This window comes from Marmota marmota, unplaced genomic scaffold (assembly GCF_001458135.2).
Source record: "Marmota marmota marmota unplaced genomic scaffold, marMar, whole genome shotgun sequence".
Taxonomy (NCBI): Eukaryota; Metazoa; Chordata; class Mammalia; order Rodentia; family Sciuridae; genus Marmota; species Marmota marmota.
Genome location: NW_026000164.1, coordinates 9,072,291 through 9,087,458, shown reverse-complemented (window position 1 = coordinate 9,087,458; position 15,168 = coordinate 9,072,291). Strand labels below are relative to the sequence as shown.

The following is a 15,168-nucleotide window of genomic DNA, read 5'->3' as shown; positions in this document are numbered from 1 at the left end:
CAGACAGGCAGAAGCCCGTGGGACAGGGAGCAGGAAATGACTTTATTGGAAGGTGGTGAGACTCAGCCCAGCTTTTTTACTCCTAGAGAGGTGCCTGTCTCCCTCTCCCAGGCACCTTTCCATAAACCCAGCGCTTCCCCCTTCAACTGTCTGGAGCACCCTGGAAAGGGCTCTCTCCCTTCCTACTTATTACACAGGGGTGGAGACAGGTGCCTGAGAAGGCAAACCTGTCCTTAAAGTGCTCTCACGTGCAGTGGGACTTCCATGAGAGAAGGAGGAAGGCCTAAGACGAGGTGAGGACCGTAGCCTCAGCTTCTCTTTGCCCAGCTCAAGGCATCCTGGAGGCCTGGAGCAGTAATTCCCAACGTGCTTAGCGTTCACGGTCTGCCCCTTTCCCCCTGGGACCTGGGAGATGAGACCCCTAGGTTCTTGTTGGTTTTGCTTTGTTTTGTTTTCATGCTCGCAGTGAGGGTGAGTGCTCAGATCTGGTATTCCCAGCCCTCCCCGTCCTCCAGGCCCTGGTTGATCATCCCCCGCAGGTCCCTCCGCAGAGTCCCTTGTCGGAGCCTTTCCCAGTTGATGCTGCTACGGGAGGTGCTTCGAGACACTGAGGGTGTAGGAAAGGACAGGTGGGGGCCCAAGGGACGGCACCCCTCTGGTTTTCCCCCTGAGTCTTTGTCCAAGCCCTCAGAACAGAGGACTTCCTGCGGCTGGAAGGCCTGTGCGTAGCGACGGATTCGCTGCCGGTTGAGATCCTGCCTGTCTTCCACTCTGTAGAGTGCAGGAGGAGGACGTGAGGGGGGGCAGGGGCCGAAGAAGAGAGGCAAGACCAATGCCTCTCTCCTATCCACCTGCTTCCCAGCCCCACCACTATTGGCCTTTCCCCTCTGCAAACTGTCATGGGCATGGGACACCTGGCCCTCAGCAGCCAGGGCCCAGGAAATAGCAGACTCTGGTCCACCAGCTCTTAGGATGCTCCTGATGGGGCCACTTTCTCAGTAGTCATGATCCAGTCAGTGGATACGGGGCCTAGGGGACACCCAGGCCTCCATGGGGCCCTGGGGAGCCGGAGGTTGTCGGAGCAAAGGGGTCCCCTGCAAAAGTGGTTGCTCAGGGGACGCCTACCCAACACCATGACTTACCGCAGGAACCAGCGGTCCCCCAGCCCGTACTCGCTCCCGCAGATCCCGGAGCGAGGCCACAGGCAGCGAGGCAATTTCCGCTCCAGCATCACCGTGGTGGCTACCACCTGCATGTGAGGACAAAGGGGAGAGTCAGAAAGGAGCCCAGGTACAGACCAGGCAATGTAGATTGAGAAGAATGGGGGAGGAAGGGCAGGCCCAGCAGAGACGAGTTTTACAAGACCCAGGAAACTCGGCAGCTCATGGCTTCCCAGAAGGGTGAGCCACATCCCTGATCTGGAATGGTGGTTTGAACTCTGTTGAGCCTCTTCTCAGGAAGAGTTTGATGGGACTTGAGCCCCACACGTTTTCAGCCAACAACATGACATTCATGGCAAAGCCAGGCAGAGTGAAGCTGGGATGTGGAGATTCTCCTTAGAAGGAGAGATCTTTTCCAAGGAGGATGGGGAGACGAGGGAAGCAAACAGAAAGGAGTCTTCAGGCCCTCAGAATAACCTGACCCCACATAATGGCCATTTATAGACGTAAACACCTACTTGCAAATCTAGTATCAGTACATTTTCAAGGAGAAAATATTTCCCAGAGCAAATCTCATTTAGTCAGCTTAGGTTTCACTGTTTTCATAGTTAAATGCCTTCTAGTGTTTGGAATTTCCGTTTTTATTTTGCTGAAATTATCTTTGTTGATCTCAATTCTTTTCTAAGTATATTTTTAAATGGGGATTTTATTCATCTAATTGTCTTATGCCCATCTTCATCATATGGCTGAAGATAGGTTCTGCTAGGATAGGAATTTTTTATGGCATTATTTTTAACACTTCCATTTTTTCTGGGTCAGATTTTGCAGACTTAAATATTGTCAAGAAAACTTAAAACTTCCATTCTCACTTGGAAGCAAAATTGACTGAATGTGGTTTTGGCCACTGTCAGCTTTGATTCCTGTTGAGTATTCTGGAAGAGATTTAAGGTTTTCAGTGTTGGGAAAACAATGAGGAATTCTTTCCGGAGAGTCCACTATTTCTCTATTGTATTGCTAATCCAATTCTTCTGCACACTTGGCATTGTTTTCCATGCTGTGCAATAATTATCCAACACACGTAGGGCCAGAATACCTGCTTCTACCTGAGCATAGGCATTTCTTGGGCAGGAAGAGGATGACTTACAAGAACCTACCCAGCCACTGGGAGCTCACCTGAGCCCTCCAGAGCTCATCCCTCTCGTGAGCCACTCGCCAGTGAGTGTCGCCCATCATGGCGATGAGGAGGTTGAGCATGAGCAGTGTGGCGATGATGGCAAAGGCAGCGTAGGTGATGCTGTACATGAAGGGCAGATCCACGTCATAGTTGGCAGGACCATCAATGATGGTGAGGAACAGCTCGAAGGTGCTGAACAGTGCCATGGGGTAATCATAGAAATGGCCCAGCTCGTCGGGATCCTCTGTCTGGAAGATGATATAGAAGGCTGCTCCACCCAAGGGGGTGAGAGTTACCATGGCAACTGTATCATGACCAGCCCACGGCCAGCTCATTGCTGCACATTGCCTTCCTATCGCCTTCCTCATCTCCAGGATCACCATCTCAGCCCACAACTCTCCTTTTTTCCAGGTTCTTTTGTTCCACATTTTCTACAAGATTCAGCCTCCTGATCCCAAGAGCCATTCTCCCGAGCACTCCCAATTTTCCCTACCTCTGAGGGATATCGCATCCTCAGACATTGCACGGCCTCCTTTGACTTTTGCCTTCCCCCCTCCTTCCTTCCCTCCCTCAAGTTTAGCCAGAGGCATTCTGTACCCTGTAGGTCCCCCCAACCCCTTCCTCCATGGCCCCCATTTTGGATAGGCAATTTACCTGAAGCAAAGCCCAGGATGACCACAGCCATCAGCCAGCAGAACCGCATCAGGTCACCAAAAATCATCTAAAAGGGGATGAGACAAAGAGAACATCACACATTCTCTCAGCAATTGCTCCATCCAGAGCTAGCAGGTCTAGCACCAGTTATTCTAACAGCTCCATGCCCCAAGGTACAGGTCAGCACACCATAGCCAGCAGGTCAAATCTACCTGGCCTGTTGTGGCTTTTGAATGGTTTTAATATTGGTTGGATGAATGGTTTCAACATTTTTAAAGGATTGTTTTTTAAAAGTAAAGAAGAATATGCAACAAATACCATGTATGGTTTACAAAACCTGAAATATTGAGCATTTGGCCCTCTATAAAAGCTTGGTTCTGGGACCTCTCTCTAGGAAGCATGGGGGGAAAGCACTGACCTTCTGGATCATGATGGTGAAAGGGCCCAGCATCTGGAATCCTCGGGCAAAATACATGACATTGCACCAGCCCAGCACCAGGGCAAAGGACATGGGTACCACCTCCCCATCTGCATTGGTGAGCCGCATCACCATGGTCACCAGCACCATGAACGCATAAGTGACGCTAGGAGGAGAGCAGTAAGGGAGGTGATGAGTAGAGGGCTGGGATTATACAAGCCACCAGGCAGCAAGGGTGTAACTGGGACAGTCCCCACACATTCAGACTCAGCCTGTGCACACATAGGGACACACATCACTGGAGAAGGATCTCTGGAGTTAAGATTAGAAAGTCAGGAATCCAGGGAAGGAAACTGGAGCCCTAAGAGGAAAGGGATGGGAGTGAGAGATCAGAGACTCACATGATGACATGGAATGGTCCGCCAAGGATGGTCTGTCCAAAGAAGCGAGTGACACCAAACCTGAAGATATCTGGTATCTGAAGAGAAGTTGGGGAGACACAAAGGCACCTGAAGACCTGCATTAGGCTGGATCCCTGGGACAACAGCTTCACTGTGGATTCCATCCACACCTCACCTCTACCAGCAGGATGATCACAGCGCCAATGACGCTCACCAGTTCCCCCACCAACCGGAGGTCATCCTTGGGGGTCACATAGGCTTCCTGAGGGGAGAAAAAGATGCTCAGAGCATCCAGGGCTCTCATGCATCTGCTCTATCTTTCCTGGAGCCTACAGCCACAAGCCCAGACCTTTCTAACCCCTTAGGTCTGGTTAGTTTCAGGCTGGTCCTAGAGAGAGAGAGAGAGAGAGAGAGAGTTTCTATGTGTGTGTGCTTTGACTCTGGACCCATATATCAGACATGTGAGGGGAGAAACGTGGATTTGAGAACAGGGCAGTGTGACCAAACTGAGAAAGAGCAGAGAGCAGCGTCCTGCCCTGTTAGTCCTCCACTCCTGGGGGATCACCTGGAAGAGCTTCTGCTGGAGGAGGGTGTTGTCCCGGGGGTTGGTGCGGTTAGTGGTCCTGGGCTTGAGGGGGCGGTAGACACAGCACATGGTAAAGCAGATGATGTATAGTAGGTAGATGGCACCCAGCACGCAGAAGTAGGGCCGCCCATACCTCTTCCACTTGAGGCTCACCAGCTCCTTCACTGGAGTCTGGTCCAGGATATGGCGAGCCTGCAGCAGAAAGAGTAGAACAGGTGACTCAGAGACCCTGGCACATCCTGCCAGCCACCTCTGCTGGGGAGACCCCCATACCTCCCGCTTCTTGGTGGTGACAATAAGTTCTAGCAGGGATTGCTCATCCCCTGAAGAGTCGATCTCTGTGAGGTCGTAGAGGGTGGAGGTCAGGGGCCCGTATGTCCACTGGATGTGCTTCCTCTTCTGCATCAGGTGCTGGAACATCTGAGGGAAGGTGGAGAGCATCAGGAGCTGCAGGCAGAGGGGATGCCATAAAGGGTGGAGCAGAAGCACATCCAGGAGGAGAGCAGCCCTGGAGAGGGCAGAGGCCCTTAATTTAAGTGGCAGCATCAGCCATGTTCACTCTGACGTCAAATTCATCTTCCTTCCCCATGACCCTCTCCAGAGCTCAGGAAGGAAGATGAGAGAAGGGAAGGGCTGCTGCTCTGGGTAGGATAAATGGCCCTGGGCATTACAGACACCAAGCCTGGATCTAGATTAAATCCCCAATACTCAGGTCAGAGAAAGTGGGCAGGAAATGGAACAGGAACAAGAAAGATAAAAATCAGGAGGAAAACCCCAATCTGAGCTGAGAAAGGGACCCAGGCATCAGGAATGTGCATTAACATCTGTTTCCTCCCAGGGCAGCAAAGTAGGATGTGGGTCACTAGAGAGGCACTTTAGGGCTGGGGAGCCTCTCACCACAGTGTTGCCCTCTACTCCAGCCAGCTTGAAGGGGGTGAGGCCCTGGTGATTGGACACAAGCTCCAGGGGCTGCAGGTGGTCCCCTCCATCATAGGACAGCAGCAGGTTGTACATCTGGCAGGCAAAGGTTTTGTTGGGCTGCAGGATGAGGATGTGCAGCACTGTGTTTCCTAGGAAGGACACGGGCTGGCATGTGGACACAGGTCTAAAGGCCTTGGTGGTCCCATTCCCCACCCCTGGTCCTCCCTCACACCCCCAGGCACATCCCAACACCCCCTCCCATCTCAGCTCTTACCCAGGGAGTCCTGGGCCCGAATGTCAGCTCCATGCTCAATGAGCAGCCGCACAATCTCCTCGCTGCCCACGCAGGCAGCAAAGGACAAAGGGTGCTCCCCTGGGGACATAGAGAGATCCATGGCAGGAGACCACAGGGTCACGAGCTGAGGGGGCAGTTTCTCCCAGGTGACTGCCTGCTTGCTTCTCCCACATCTCAGCTCAGGGCATGGGGCACTTGTCCAGCAGAACCAGAGGAAAGACACTGAAGAGGGTCCTGGGAATTGGCCTCTGGCCTTAAGTCCTGTAAGGGCTGCCCTTCTGCTTCCCCACAGATGGAGCTGAGGGCAAGGCCCTGCTTAGCCCAGCTCTTGGCCTCGACCTGGCTGTCCACCTCCCCTTCCTCCCAGCCTGGCCCTGCCCTCACCATAGTAGATGAGGTTGTGGGGACTGCGTTGGAAGGCGGTGCCTGTGGCTCTGGCAGAGACGCTGGCCCCGTGGGCAAGCAGGGCGCGCACCAGGTTCACGTTCTGGTTCATGACAGCGATGTGCAGGGCAGTCTGACCTGGCCCAGAGAGAGCCATCAGTCACAAAGTGTCCCCAGTACCCTGAAGAGACCTCACTAGTGAACCCATGGTCTCCTTCCTAAGGGCAAACTGGGTTGGAGGACTGGAATCGCTTGGGTGTTCAGGGTTCCCAGGAGACCCAGCTGACCCCCATCTCTTCCTCTTGGCCTCTGGGTTTCAGAAGTCAGGTGTTCTAGGAATTTGAGGATGACAAGGAAGAAAGGAGAATTCCCGGGAAGGGAATAAAGAGAAGGGACACTCATCTGCTCCCTCTGGTTTCCCCAAATGAAATGATCCCTTACAGAGATAGCTGGAAATATCTCAGTGCACCCCATCTCTTACCCTGGCTGGGCCCACGGGCCCTCACCTTCATACAGCTCAGATGTCATGGGCTCAAAGACCAGTTCTGGGGCAGCCTCCATCAGCACCATGGCGGCCTCCAGGTTGTCGTAGAGGGCTGCTATGTGCAGCGCTGTTTCCCCCATGGCTCCTGGCATTTGTAAAGAAAAGAGTCACCTGGATTCTATGGAGCAGAGGAGTGGTGACAGTACAGACTCAAGGTCCTGGGCTCTCCTGGGAAGTCCTGTGTCTGGGGCTGGCCCAGTAGATGGATGGGTGCTGGGCTCTGATCCTTACCTCTCTGGTGCACCTCACAGGCCTCATACTTGAGCAGCTTGCTCAGAACCTGGACATCATTTTCTTTGGCTGCTAGAAGGAGAGGAGACTCCCAGATCCTACCAAGGAATGGGAAAAGAGAAGTGGTGACAGTGAGCACGCTCAGTGGTGGATCAAGTGGTGAGGCTTTGTCCTTCAGAACCTGTATCTGATGGACCCCAAGGCCCTTGACCCAGGCAGGTGGGACCATGGCAGAGCAAAGGTCACCTAGTCTTTCTTCACCTGGCCAGTCAGTGGGAGAGTGTCATGACTGGCTTGCCATACCCTGAGTGCCGGACCAGAATGTACAGTGCGTGTTAGTGTTATCTTGCATATCAGGTGAGGGGGGAGGAGTTGTACTCAGTATGCATTCACCTCCTGACCTGTTTACCTCTGGAGTGGTCCTGGGTTAGCCTCCTGGTTGCCCTGAGATTGCCTTCAGGATAAGCCTTGTTTTGCATGGACTAGGGGTACAAGAAGTTCCTCCCTCATGTTTGTGGAGGAAGTCAACATGCAGAGGCTAACCAGTTTTTTCCTGTTGTGATGCTCTGCCTATTTGACCTTCTCAGAAATTCCTTTTATTCTAGCTTTTTCCTCCTCCTGAGGGTAGCATCTTTGGGGTTCAGTCCAAAAGTGAGAGCTGCTTGTTTGTAAAGGCCTGTCTCTCTCTCTCTCTCCCTCTCTTGCTTGCTCTCTCTCTCTCCCTGTCTCTCTTCTTTCTTCTCACATGTTATTTTTATGCCCTTTCTTCTTAAAGAAATCATTAGCAACTTATGAGCACTGATGAGAAATATGAACTCTCAGGCCCACCCTTGGACCTGGAAAACCAGGGTCTGTAATTTAAGAAAATTCCAACTGATTCTTGTGCATATTAAAATTTTGAGGAGCATCACTCAAGTCAGTAGCTATTTGAGTATGCTCCGTGCATGCAAATTACCAAAGGTGATCAATCCAGGCATGCTCAGGAAACTCCACTTTCAAACAGCACACACTAGAGCTTAGCACTTGTGAAAATATAAACTATGGCCAACAATGATAGATGCAGAGAAGCTGGAAAATCTAATTAGAAGGGTTCATTCATTGAATGCCATGCAGGTTTGAATGTTCCCATTCTTTCCTTTTGTTCTTTTTGGGCTTCCCTGATTTTGGATTCATAGGATCTTTTTTAAAAATTTGTATTTTCTTGTCCTTAGTCTTTCCTTTTTTATTATCTGCTTTTCACTTGCTTTAGGGGAAAATTATCTTCTATGACTCTCCAGATTTCTCTAGTATTATTCTGACAATGAACTAAAAAACTCATAAAATCACAACTTTTTCCAAGTAAGACATATGGATTACCTTCTATTCAATTTTCTCTCTCAGCCTTTGAGCCATTTGGTCTTTCTATAGGAGTGAATGAAATAATCCTATTTATTTATATGTGGCCAATTACATGATATACCAAAACAAACAAACAGAAAACATCAACAGGAGTTCATATCCTGAAGTGCCAGCAGTGTGATTACAAGAAACCTACTGTGAAACTGGGGTTGGGAGGGTAATCCAGAAGAGGAGAAATGACTCGGACATCTCCCCAACCATAGCTCCTTCCTCCCCTCCAGGCCACATGGGCAGCCACCAGGCTGGTCACTCCAACATCCAAGTTCCATCTCCATTCATTCCTTTCCTTTTTGCTCCTGCTAACTTTCATTAAGTCATGTCCTCATTCTCTAGCCCAAGATTAGCAAAATATTCTCCTAACTAGAGCCCCTGCACCCTACATACCCCTAACCCCTTCTTCCGGAGGCTGCCAAGACAACCTTTCTAAATGCCACCTGCAATCACAGCTTATCATATTCGGATGGGTCCCTCAGTGCCCAAGGAGAGGGAACACAGAGGTCCTTTACGGTCTTTGTACAAGGATTTTTCCATTTGCTGCTCCTCCCACTCACTCCTTCCACCCTGCGTTTTGGTCTCACCACACACGTCTCAGCTCCACAGAGCACATGGATTTCCCTATGCCTGCGCCCACAGGGCTCCCTCCTCCTAGAATTGACTCCCGGGCCCTGAATTGTTCATTGTCTATTCTGCACTGCGCTGCTGGGGGAGAAGCTGAGAATGCAGTGGGCGCTCACCAGAGCTAGCTGTGCAATGGATGAATCCCTAGCAGGGCCAAAAAGGTGGCCTGATTTTACTGCCCCTCCTTATTTTCTCTAGAAGCCATCCTCTGAGCCAACCTTAAGCAAACATATATCTAAACGAAAAACAGTATGCTTGGCATGCAAAAACAGCTGCAGAAAAGCTCCCTACACCTCCTTCCCCATCACCACCACCCCTCTGGCCATTTGCCCAAATCCTCTTCTGTAGATATTCAGAACCTGCACTAGAATGGGGCACACTCACATATACACACCCTCCCCAGCATATTCTTTACTCTCTCCTTTGGCTTTACTTTTATTCCGGCATCTCATTCTTTGGGTTGTAATTAGCATCTGTCTATTCCTAGGCCCCAAGGAAAGGGCCCTATTCATCTCTGAAGCCTGCAGACGTCCCCCCTCAAGCCTCCAATCCCTATATCTTCCTTTTCTTGCTTCTGTAGATATTCTAGTGGGACTGGAGAGAACCTAGGTTTGCCAGATTTGTAAAGTAAAAATACAAGATGCTCAGTTAATTTTTAATTTTACATCCATAACTATTTTTTAAATATATATCCCATGCAATATTTGTGATACTCTAACACTAATAATTTACTCTTTGTTAATCTGAGATTTACCTTGAACTGGGTATCCTGGATTTTATCTGATAACCTAACCAGAGCACATTCTGGGTGAAGAAACAACTTATAATCCAACCCAGCAAAGTGTTTTGGAAAATCGCCTCTTCTGATTGCAAACTCCAGAATCCAACAAAAAGTTGGGTAGGCGTGTGAATGGGTTCCATGGTATCAGGGAGAGACATTACTTGTAATAATAAAATGGGGCCACCAGGGGACAGCAGAGAAAGCCCAAGTTCTGGTTGTTTGTAGTGTGGAGGCAGACCCCCAAATCTCTGAGGATCCTCAGGCTCCATAAGAAAAGTGCAAAGAGCATCAAAGATGCTTGTAGATTCTCCAATGGCAGCCCATCAGAGGAGTTTAGATCACTACTGAGGAACAGGGATGTGCTCCTGGCAGAGGGAAGGGATGCTACTAAACATCCCATACAGGATGGCACCCATCAGAGAGCTACCCTGCCCCAAATGTTAATCATGCCAAGGTGGAGAAACCCTGACTTCCAGTTACAAGTGTTCATGATCCATTTTTTTTTAAAAAAAAGGATTCTTCACATGAAAGAGAATTAGAAATTTGCCATACATACAAAATGTTGTCTTAACAGATCATTAAATACTCAACTAAGGAAGAAACAAAAATGAAGCCATTTAAGCTCCCACTGGTTAAGTAGCAAAAAGAATTATAGAGCAAATCTGAAATTATCACACTAGGAAAGGTGTTTTCAGGTTCTAGAATTTTTTGTTTTACTGTTCAATTAATTATAAAATTGAAGTCTACACTCAATATTGATTGTAGAACCTATCTATGGGGTTCCTGGCACAAAACCGGGTCCTTTTTTTTTTTTTCTGAGAAGACAAGTCAATGATTTTCCACTCAGGCCACCAAGTGAGGATCTTTGACTTCCCTCCTCTCTGCCCCTGGACCCCACACTCCTCTCTTGGTTCTCATGTACTTATATATCTGTGTGTTCCATGTACACAAGTCAAGTTTTGTTTTTAGTGCTGGGGAAAACAGCAGAATACAGACAGTCTTGAGGAAAAGCTCAAATAAGATTAGAAAGTCCCCAGAAATTGAGTCTAATCTGTTCATGTGACAGAGTCCCAGAGCTCTGATGTGATTTGTCCAACCAAGCCAGAGGCAGAGCTGGGATGAGTGCCCCATTAGCCATTTCGCCATCACTGTTCTTAATGCTAATAAGGGTTGGAAGAAGGCTCAGAGACCACAGAGGGGACCATGTGGAGACCCATCAATCCCATAGTTTTCTCCCCAAACACCCTCTCAGATGAATGTGCCTTCATGATGGAGATGGGAATGATACACAGTATGGTTGGACACACCTTCTGGTAGATTCTGTCCTGTTCTGCTAGGAGGAAGTTCACAGCCTCTCTGATGCTTGCGATCTTGAGGAGTTGCCCTATATTGCTATGTATTTTTTTTTTAATCACAATAATCCCACTTGTTAAACACACCATTCAGTTTCCAAAGCAATATATCTCTTTTGCTCATTATCACCCTTTAGCATGATTGGGTTAATTCTCCCATTTTTCAAAAAAGTAAACTGAGGCAGCATGGCCAATCATTGCCAGAAGATTACACAGGGTTAAAAGGCAGAAAGATTGGCCAAGAACATAGCCCCAGGCTCTTACCACTAAATTATGTGGTTCTTCAAGTTTTATGGCTCCTCCTGGTTTTTCTTGGGAGGTGGGGGGTATGCCTGGGGCAGTGACCACAGAGGAAGAAGAGAGCAGTCATGTGTGGGAAGCAATATTCACTGAGCACTTGTGGGTCCTCCCTCCAGCTGAGGCTCCTGGCAATGGGATGAGGAAGCCAAAATCTGCGGAAAGTGGCTCTTTAGAGACTTGGAGCCTGGCCATCTTTTTAACTACCACGATACCTTCATGTAAGTAGACGGGTGTACATGCAAGTCGATGATGTGTGTTTGCTGAGGCAGGAGTGAGTGGAGCACGGGGCGTGCCAGAGCTTAGTGTTCTTAGACACTTCAGTTCACCTGTATTCATCCATGTACCTACATAACTGTAGAAAACTACAGAGAACCTTCCAGTATACCTGCCTTTGCTCCTGGAGAGAAGGTGCCAGCATGGGCTGAAATCAGATATGGCAGCTTCCTCCTCTGTGCTCCCTTTGCACTGGTCTGTCCCCTTCTGATGACCTTCACCAAGCTCATCTTTAACCACATCCAGTCATCCCTCCAGTCTGGGAAGGGGATTGCACCAGGACTTCCACAGATATGGAAATGCACAGATGCTCAGGTCCTTTATATACAGTGGTGTGGTGTTTGCATATAATTTACACACATCTCTAGATGGCTTGTGAGACCCAATTCAATGTGAACGCTGTGTAAATAGTTGTTACCGTATTGTTTAGGAAATAACAACACGACCATCATGTGCTTAACCACACAGTACATGTCAGCAACAACAGAACTTTTTAAAAATTATTTCCTCTCCAAGGTTTGGTTGAATTTGCTGAAGCAAGGGCTGGGAATATAACTTGGTGGGAGAACACTCATCTAGCATGAGCAAGGCCCTGGGTTCCATCCTAGCACCACAGACCAAAAAAGAAAAAGTGATTGAATTTGCAGGTGCAGAGGGCCTAGTGTATATGCATTTGGGTACATTTTTCCCCTCAGAACGTGAGCCCTTGAGAGTAGGAATGTGTCCTGTTCATTTTCCAAACCTAGTGAAGTGTCGTATGCTCAAATGTTGAATGCAATGATTATCAAGAAGTGAAAAAATTTGAGCCAGAGGGAGAGGTGATCTGGAAGAAATGGGAGAGAGTTGAGAACTCAACTTGGACCCCACAACATGGATTTAAGTAGGAGGCTGTCTGATGAAGACCCAAGAAAGAGACCTTCTCACTGGACCATCCATGGAACCGCACCTGACCCCACCCTGAAGTTCCCCTCCAAGTCCCCCTCAGCACACATTCTGACTCACCTCTTCCTCCCTCATGGGCCCTGGGCCTGCCTCATTCCTACAGGGACGTGAGGCCCTAACTCCTCAGCCTGAATCTGAGATTACACGAGACAAGGTAGGAGCTGGAAGCTATTCACCTCCAGGTTCTCAATACATTGTTTTTTCCTATCTCTCCTCAGCTCAACCCTCACCTCTCCATACTGACCTTATTTGCATGGCCATCCCATGATTTTCCAATTACCAGTGTGTCTTCCTTTGTCTAGTTAACCACACAGACTAGGAAAGTCCCCTTCCAGAAAATTTCACTCCCTTTGGGAAGTGCCATCCAAAGAGGAGCCATTATTATGGATACCTGGTGTTTAGAGGTAGAGGGCAAGAAACAGAAATAGATGCAGAGGTCAGGGAATGGAGGAGAGTCCCCAGCTGATGGCAGAATGGGCCCACTAGTTGACTTAGGAAGAACTGGAGGCAGACAAGACTGGAAAGAACCTATGCTCAGCCTGGACCGGGATGCTCCAGCCCAAATCCCTTACAATGTCCTCCCCCCCGTCATAGCAGTACACAGGGAAGCTCACCTACCCAGGCCTCTCTCGGTGCTCTGTGCCTGGTGTCCCCAGCCCTAGGGTCCCAGGAGTGGGAAGAGGATGAGTAGAGCCAGTGACGACCTATTCTCTAACAACAATGCCATTCTGTTGCCCCAAGACGTCATCAGCCAGACATGTGTCCCAGCCCCCACTCTCCCAGGCCTGGGGGGAGAGAGGTGGGTGGCTGATGTGAGAGACAGGAAGTCACAACTCAAAGAAGGGCACATCCCAGCCCAGAATTCTTGAGCAAAACAGAGGAAACCCCCAGGCAGCTTTCCAGCCAGCCAAGGCAGACCCCTGCTTTCAGAGACAGAGAAAAACCCCAAGACACAAAACCTTCAGATTTTCTTCTATGAAGAGACATATTATCTGCCTCATTAGGGGCCCAGGGAAAACCCCAAAGTTCTGAACTTCCTTCTAGCTGTCATCAACTGGGTGGGAAAATCCATTAGAGACTTGGGAGGGGAGACACAGCAGGATGGCTCCAAGATCCTACGGGTTTCTCTTCTCTCCTGCTCCCAGCTCCAGCTCTGAGCTGGCATTAGGGGGTGAAGCGTAGGAGTCAAGGGAGTTGAGAGAGGTCTTCAGGACTGGAGGCTGACTTGCTTAGGGCTCAAACTCTAGAGTCTCTCAAATCCCCCAACCTGAATGACAATGTGGGGGAGCCTGGTCCTCTGCACATCTGGTATTTTGGCCAGGTACCCATGCCCGCCCCCGCCCCCTCCGGTGCCTGGAAGATAGCACAGCCTTAGTCAAGGTCTGAGATCAACGCGGAGATGATAACTATTTCACATTTTGTCCTATGTGTGATTACTAGTGATCACTAGTCCCCTTTCGGCTTTACTCATTCGGTCTTGCCCTCATTCCTACATGTATGCATGTGTGCTCTGTGTTTCCGCCAGGGAGATGGTTTTGGGGGGCACAGAGAAGAGAATATATGAAGCTTGACCTGACCCGCTAGCACCTTGGCGGTGAGGGGCCTGTGCACAATGCCTACAAGGCCCAGGGAAGTCCCTTGTCCATTAGGGAGGCACTCACTCAAGGCTCTGGGATTGAAGGAGATTGTGAAGATAATGGACACCTGCGCCGCCGTAGCCACTCCTCTGTGACCTGGCATCCAGACAGGGAGCCCCAGAGGCCAAGACTCTAGAGACAAGGTGCGCCCAAGGACCCGGTTCAGGCCGTGGAGCACCATCTGTGCAGCCAGGGAGCGGGGGCAAGTAAAGACAGGGGTGAAGGGGGCTGACGGGGGTACAAGCCTGGGGCTGGGAAGGGGAGTAGACAGTGAGACTTACCTCTTCTGCTGCAGCAGGTTTTGCTCATCTCGGCTTTGAGCTGAGGACTCCTGTCTGTGCAACCATCTGCAGAACTTGTTCCATAGGCACAGAATTAACCCCTTCTCCTTGGGCAGAGACAACCCCATGGAGTGCAGAAACTGCTCTTTGGGGGGCTGAGGCCAGACCCCGACTGGGCTCTGCCTTGGGGCCACATCAGCAACCCCAAGAGCCGGCCTGCCCTCTCCCTGTAGAGGTCCCGTCTCCTACTTCTCCTTCAAGGCCCTGGGAAGCTCCCTGTGGCCGCCTAGCTGTCTGCAGAGGGCTCCGAGTTTGTTACTCTTGGCAGAGCTGGGATTCTGCTGGGCTGGTCCGCCTGGAGCTCCTGCTGGGAGTGAGCTGGAGGGACACTCCCTCTCTCCTCCCAAATTACCTGAGATTTAAAGAGACAGGCCCGCAGTCCTGCCTACCTGGGGGCCTTGCGTCAGTTCCTCTCTTTCTCCACCCTGGGACTCTCTCCCTGCCCCCAGGCCAGTCACTGCAGGGGAGGCCTTCAAAGAGATTAGAGAGCTCTCCCCTGGACTTTGGGACACCCAGTGACCTGTCTTGGGAAGGCCTGGACAGGTCAGCCTCACCTGAGAGGAGGAGGAGGGCCAGATCCATTCCCAGGATCAAGGGGCTGCAGGAAGGAGCACCCTTCCTTATAGCGCCTTTTGTGTCAGTCCCCTTCCCCTCCTTCTCTGGGCCTCCTTGACTCCTTATTCTGGAGATTTAGGTTTTCTTGACTTTTCTGGTTAAACCTCTTGCAGGGCCTAGGATAGGTATCAAAATAGCAAAGA

The 15,168-nt window shown here is 50.1% G+C and overlaps 1 protein-coding gene across 2 annotated transcripts; it reads right to left on the bottom strand.

The window, feature by feature from the left end:
• Positions 1-23: 23 nt before the first annotated feature.
• On the bottom strand, positions 24-14,742 carry Trpv6 (transient receptor potential cation channel subfamily V member 6). 2 transcript variants are annotated; one of them, XM_015493932.2, is made up of 15 exons: positions 14,351-14,742; positions 6,769-6,866; positions 6,500-6,622; positions 5,994-6,131; positions 5,589-5,687; positions 5,291-5,463; positions 4,667-4,813; positions 4,373-4,585; positions 3,983-4,069; positions 3,808-3,884; positions 3,407-3,572; positions 2,989-3,055; positions 2,334-2,602; positions 1,143-1,249; positions 24-771 (listed from the first exon to the last, which is right to left on the bottom strand). In XM_015493932.2, exons 1-15 carry the CDS (start codon positions 14,476-14,478, stop codon positions 480-482), a joined length of 2,184 nt encoding a protein of 727 aa, XP_015349418.1. In that variant the 5' UTR covers positions 14,479-14,742; the 3' UTR covers positions 24-479. The 2 variants fall into 2 exon arrangements, with proteins under 2 accessions (XP_015349418.1, XP_048642755.1); XM_048786798.1 differs by lacking the exons at positions 6,769-6,866; positions 14,351-14,742 and having other exon boundaries at positions 5,994-6,126.
• Positions 14,743-15,168: the final 426 nt, after the last annotated feature.

Bases quoted from the DNA above. Each gene is read 5' to 3' on its own strand.
- Trpv6 (XM_015493932.2), bottom strand. From the start codon at position 14,478: ATGGGGTTGTCTCTGCCCAAGGAGAAGGGGTTAATTCTGTGCCTATGG. The intron at 4,814-5,290 runs GTGAGAGGCTCC...ACCTTCCCTCAG, and splicing joins GAGTAGAGGGCAACACTGTG to ATGTTCCAGCACCTGATGCA. The intron at 1,250-2,333 runs GTGAGCTCCCAG...CCTCACATGCAG, and splicing joins ATGAGCTCTGGAGGGCTCAG to GTGGTAGCCACCACGGTGAT.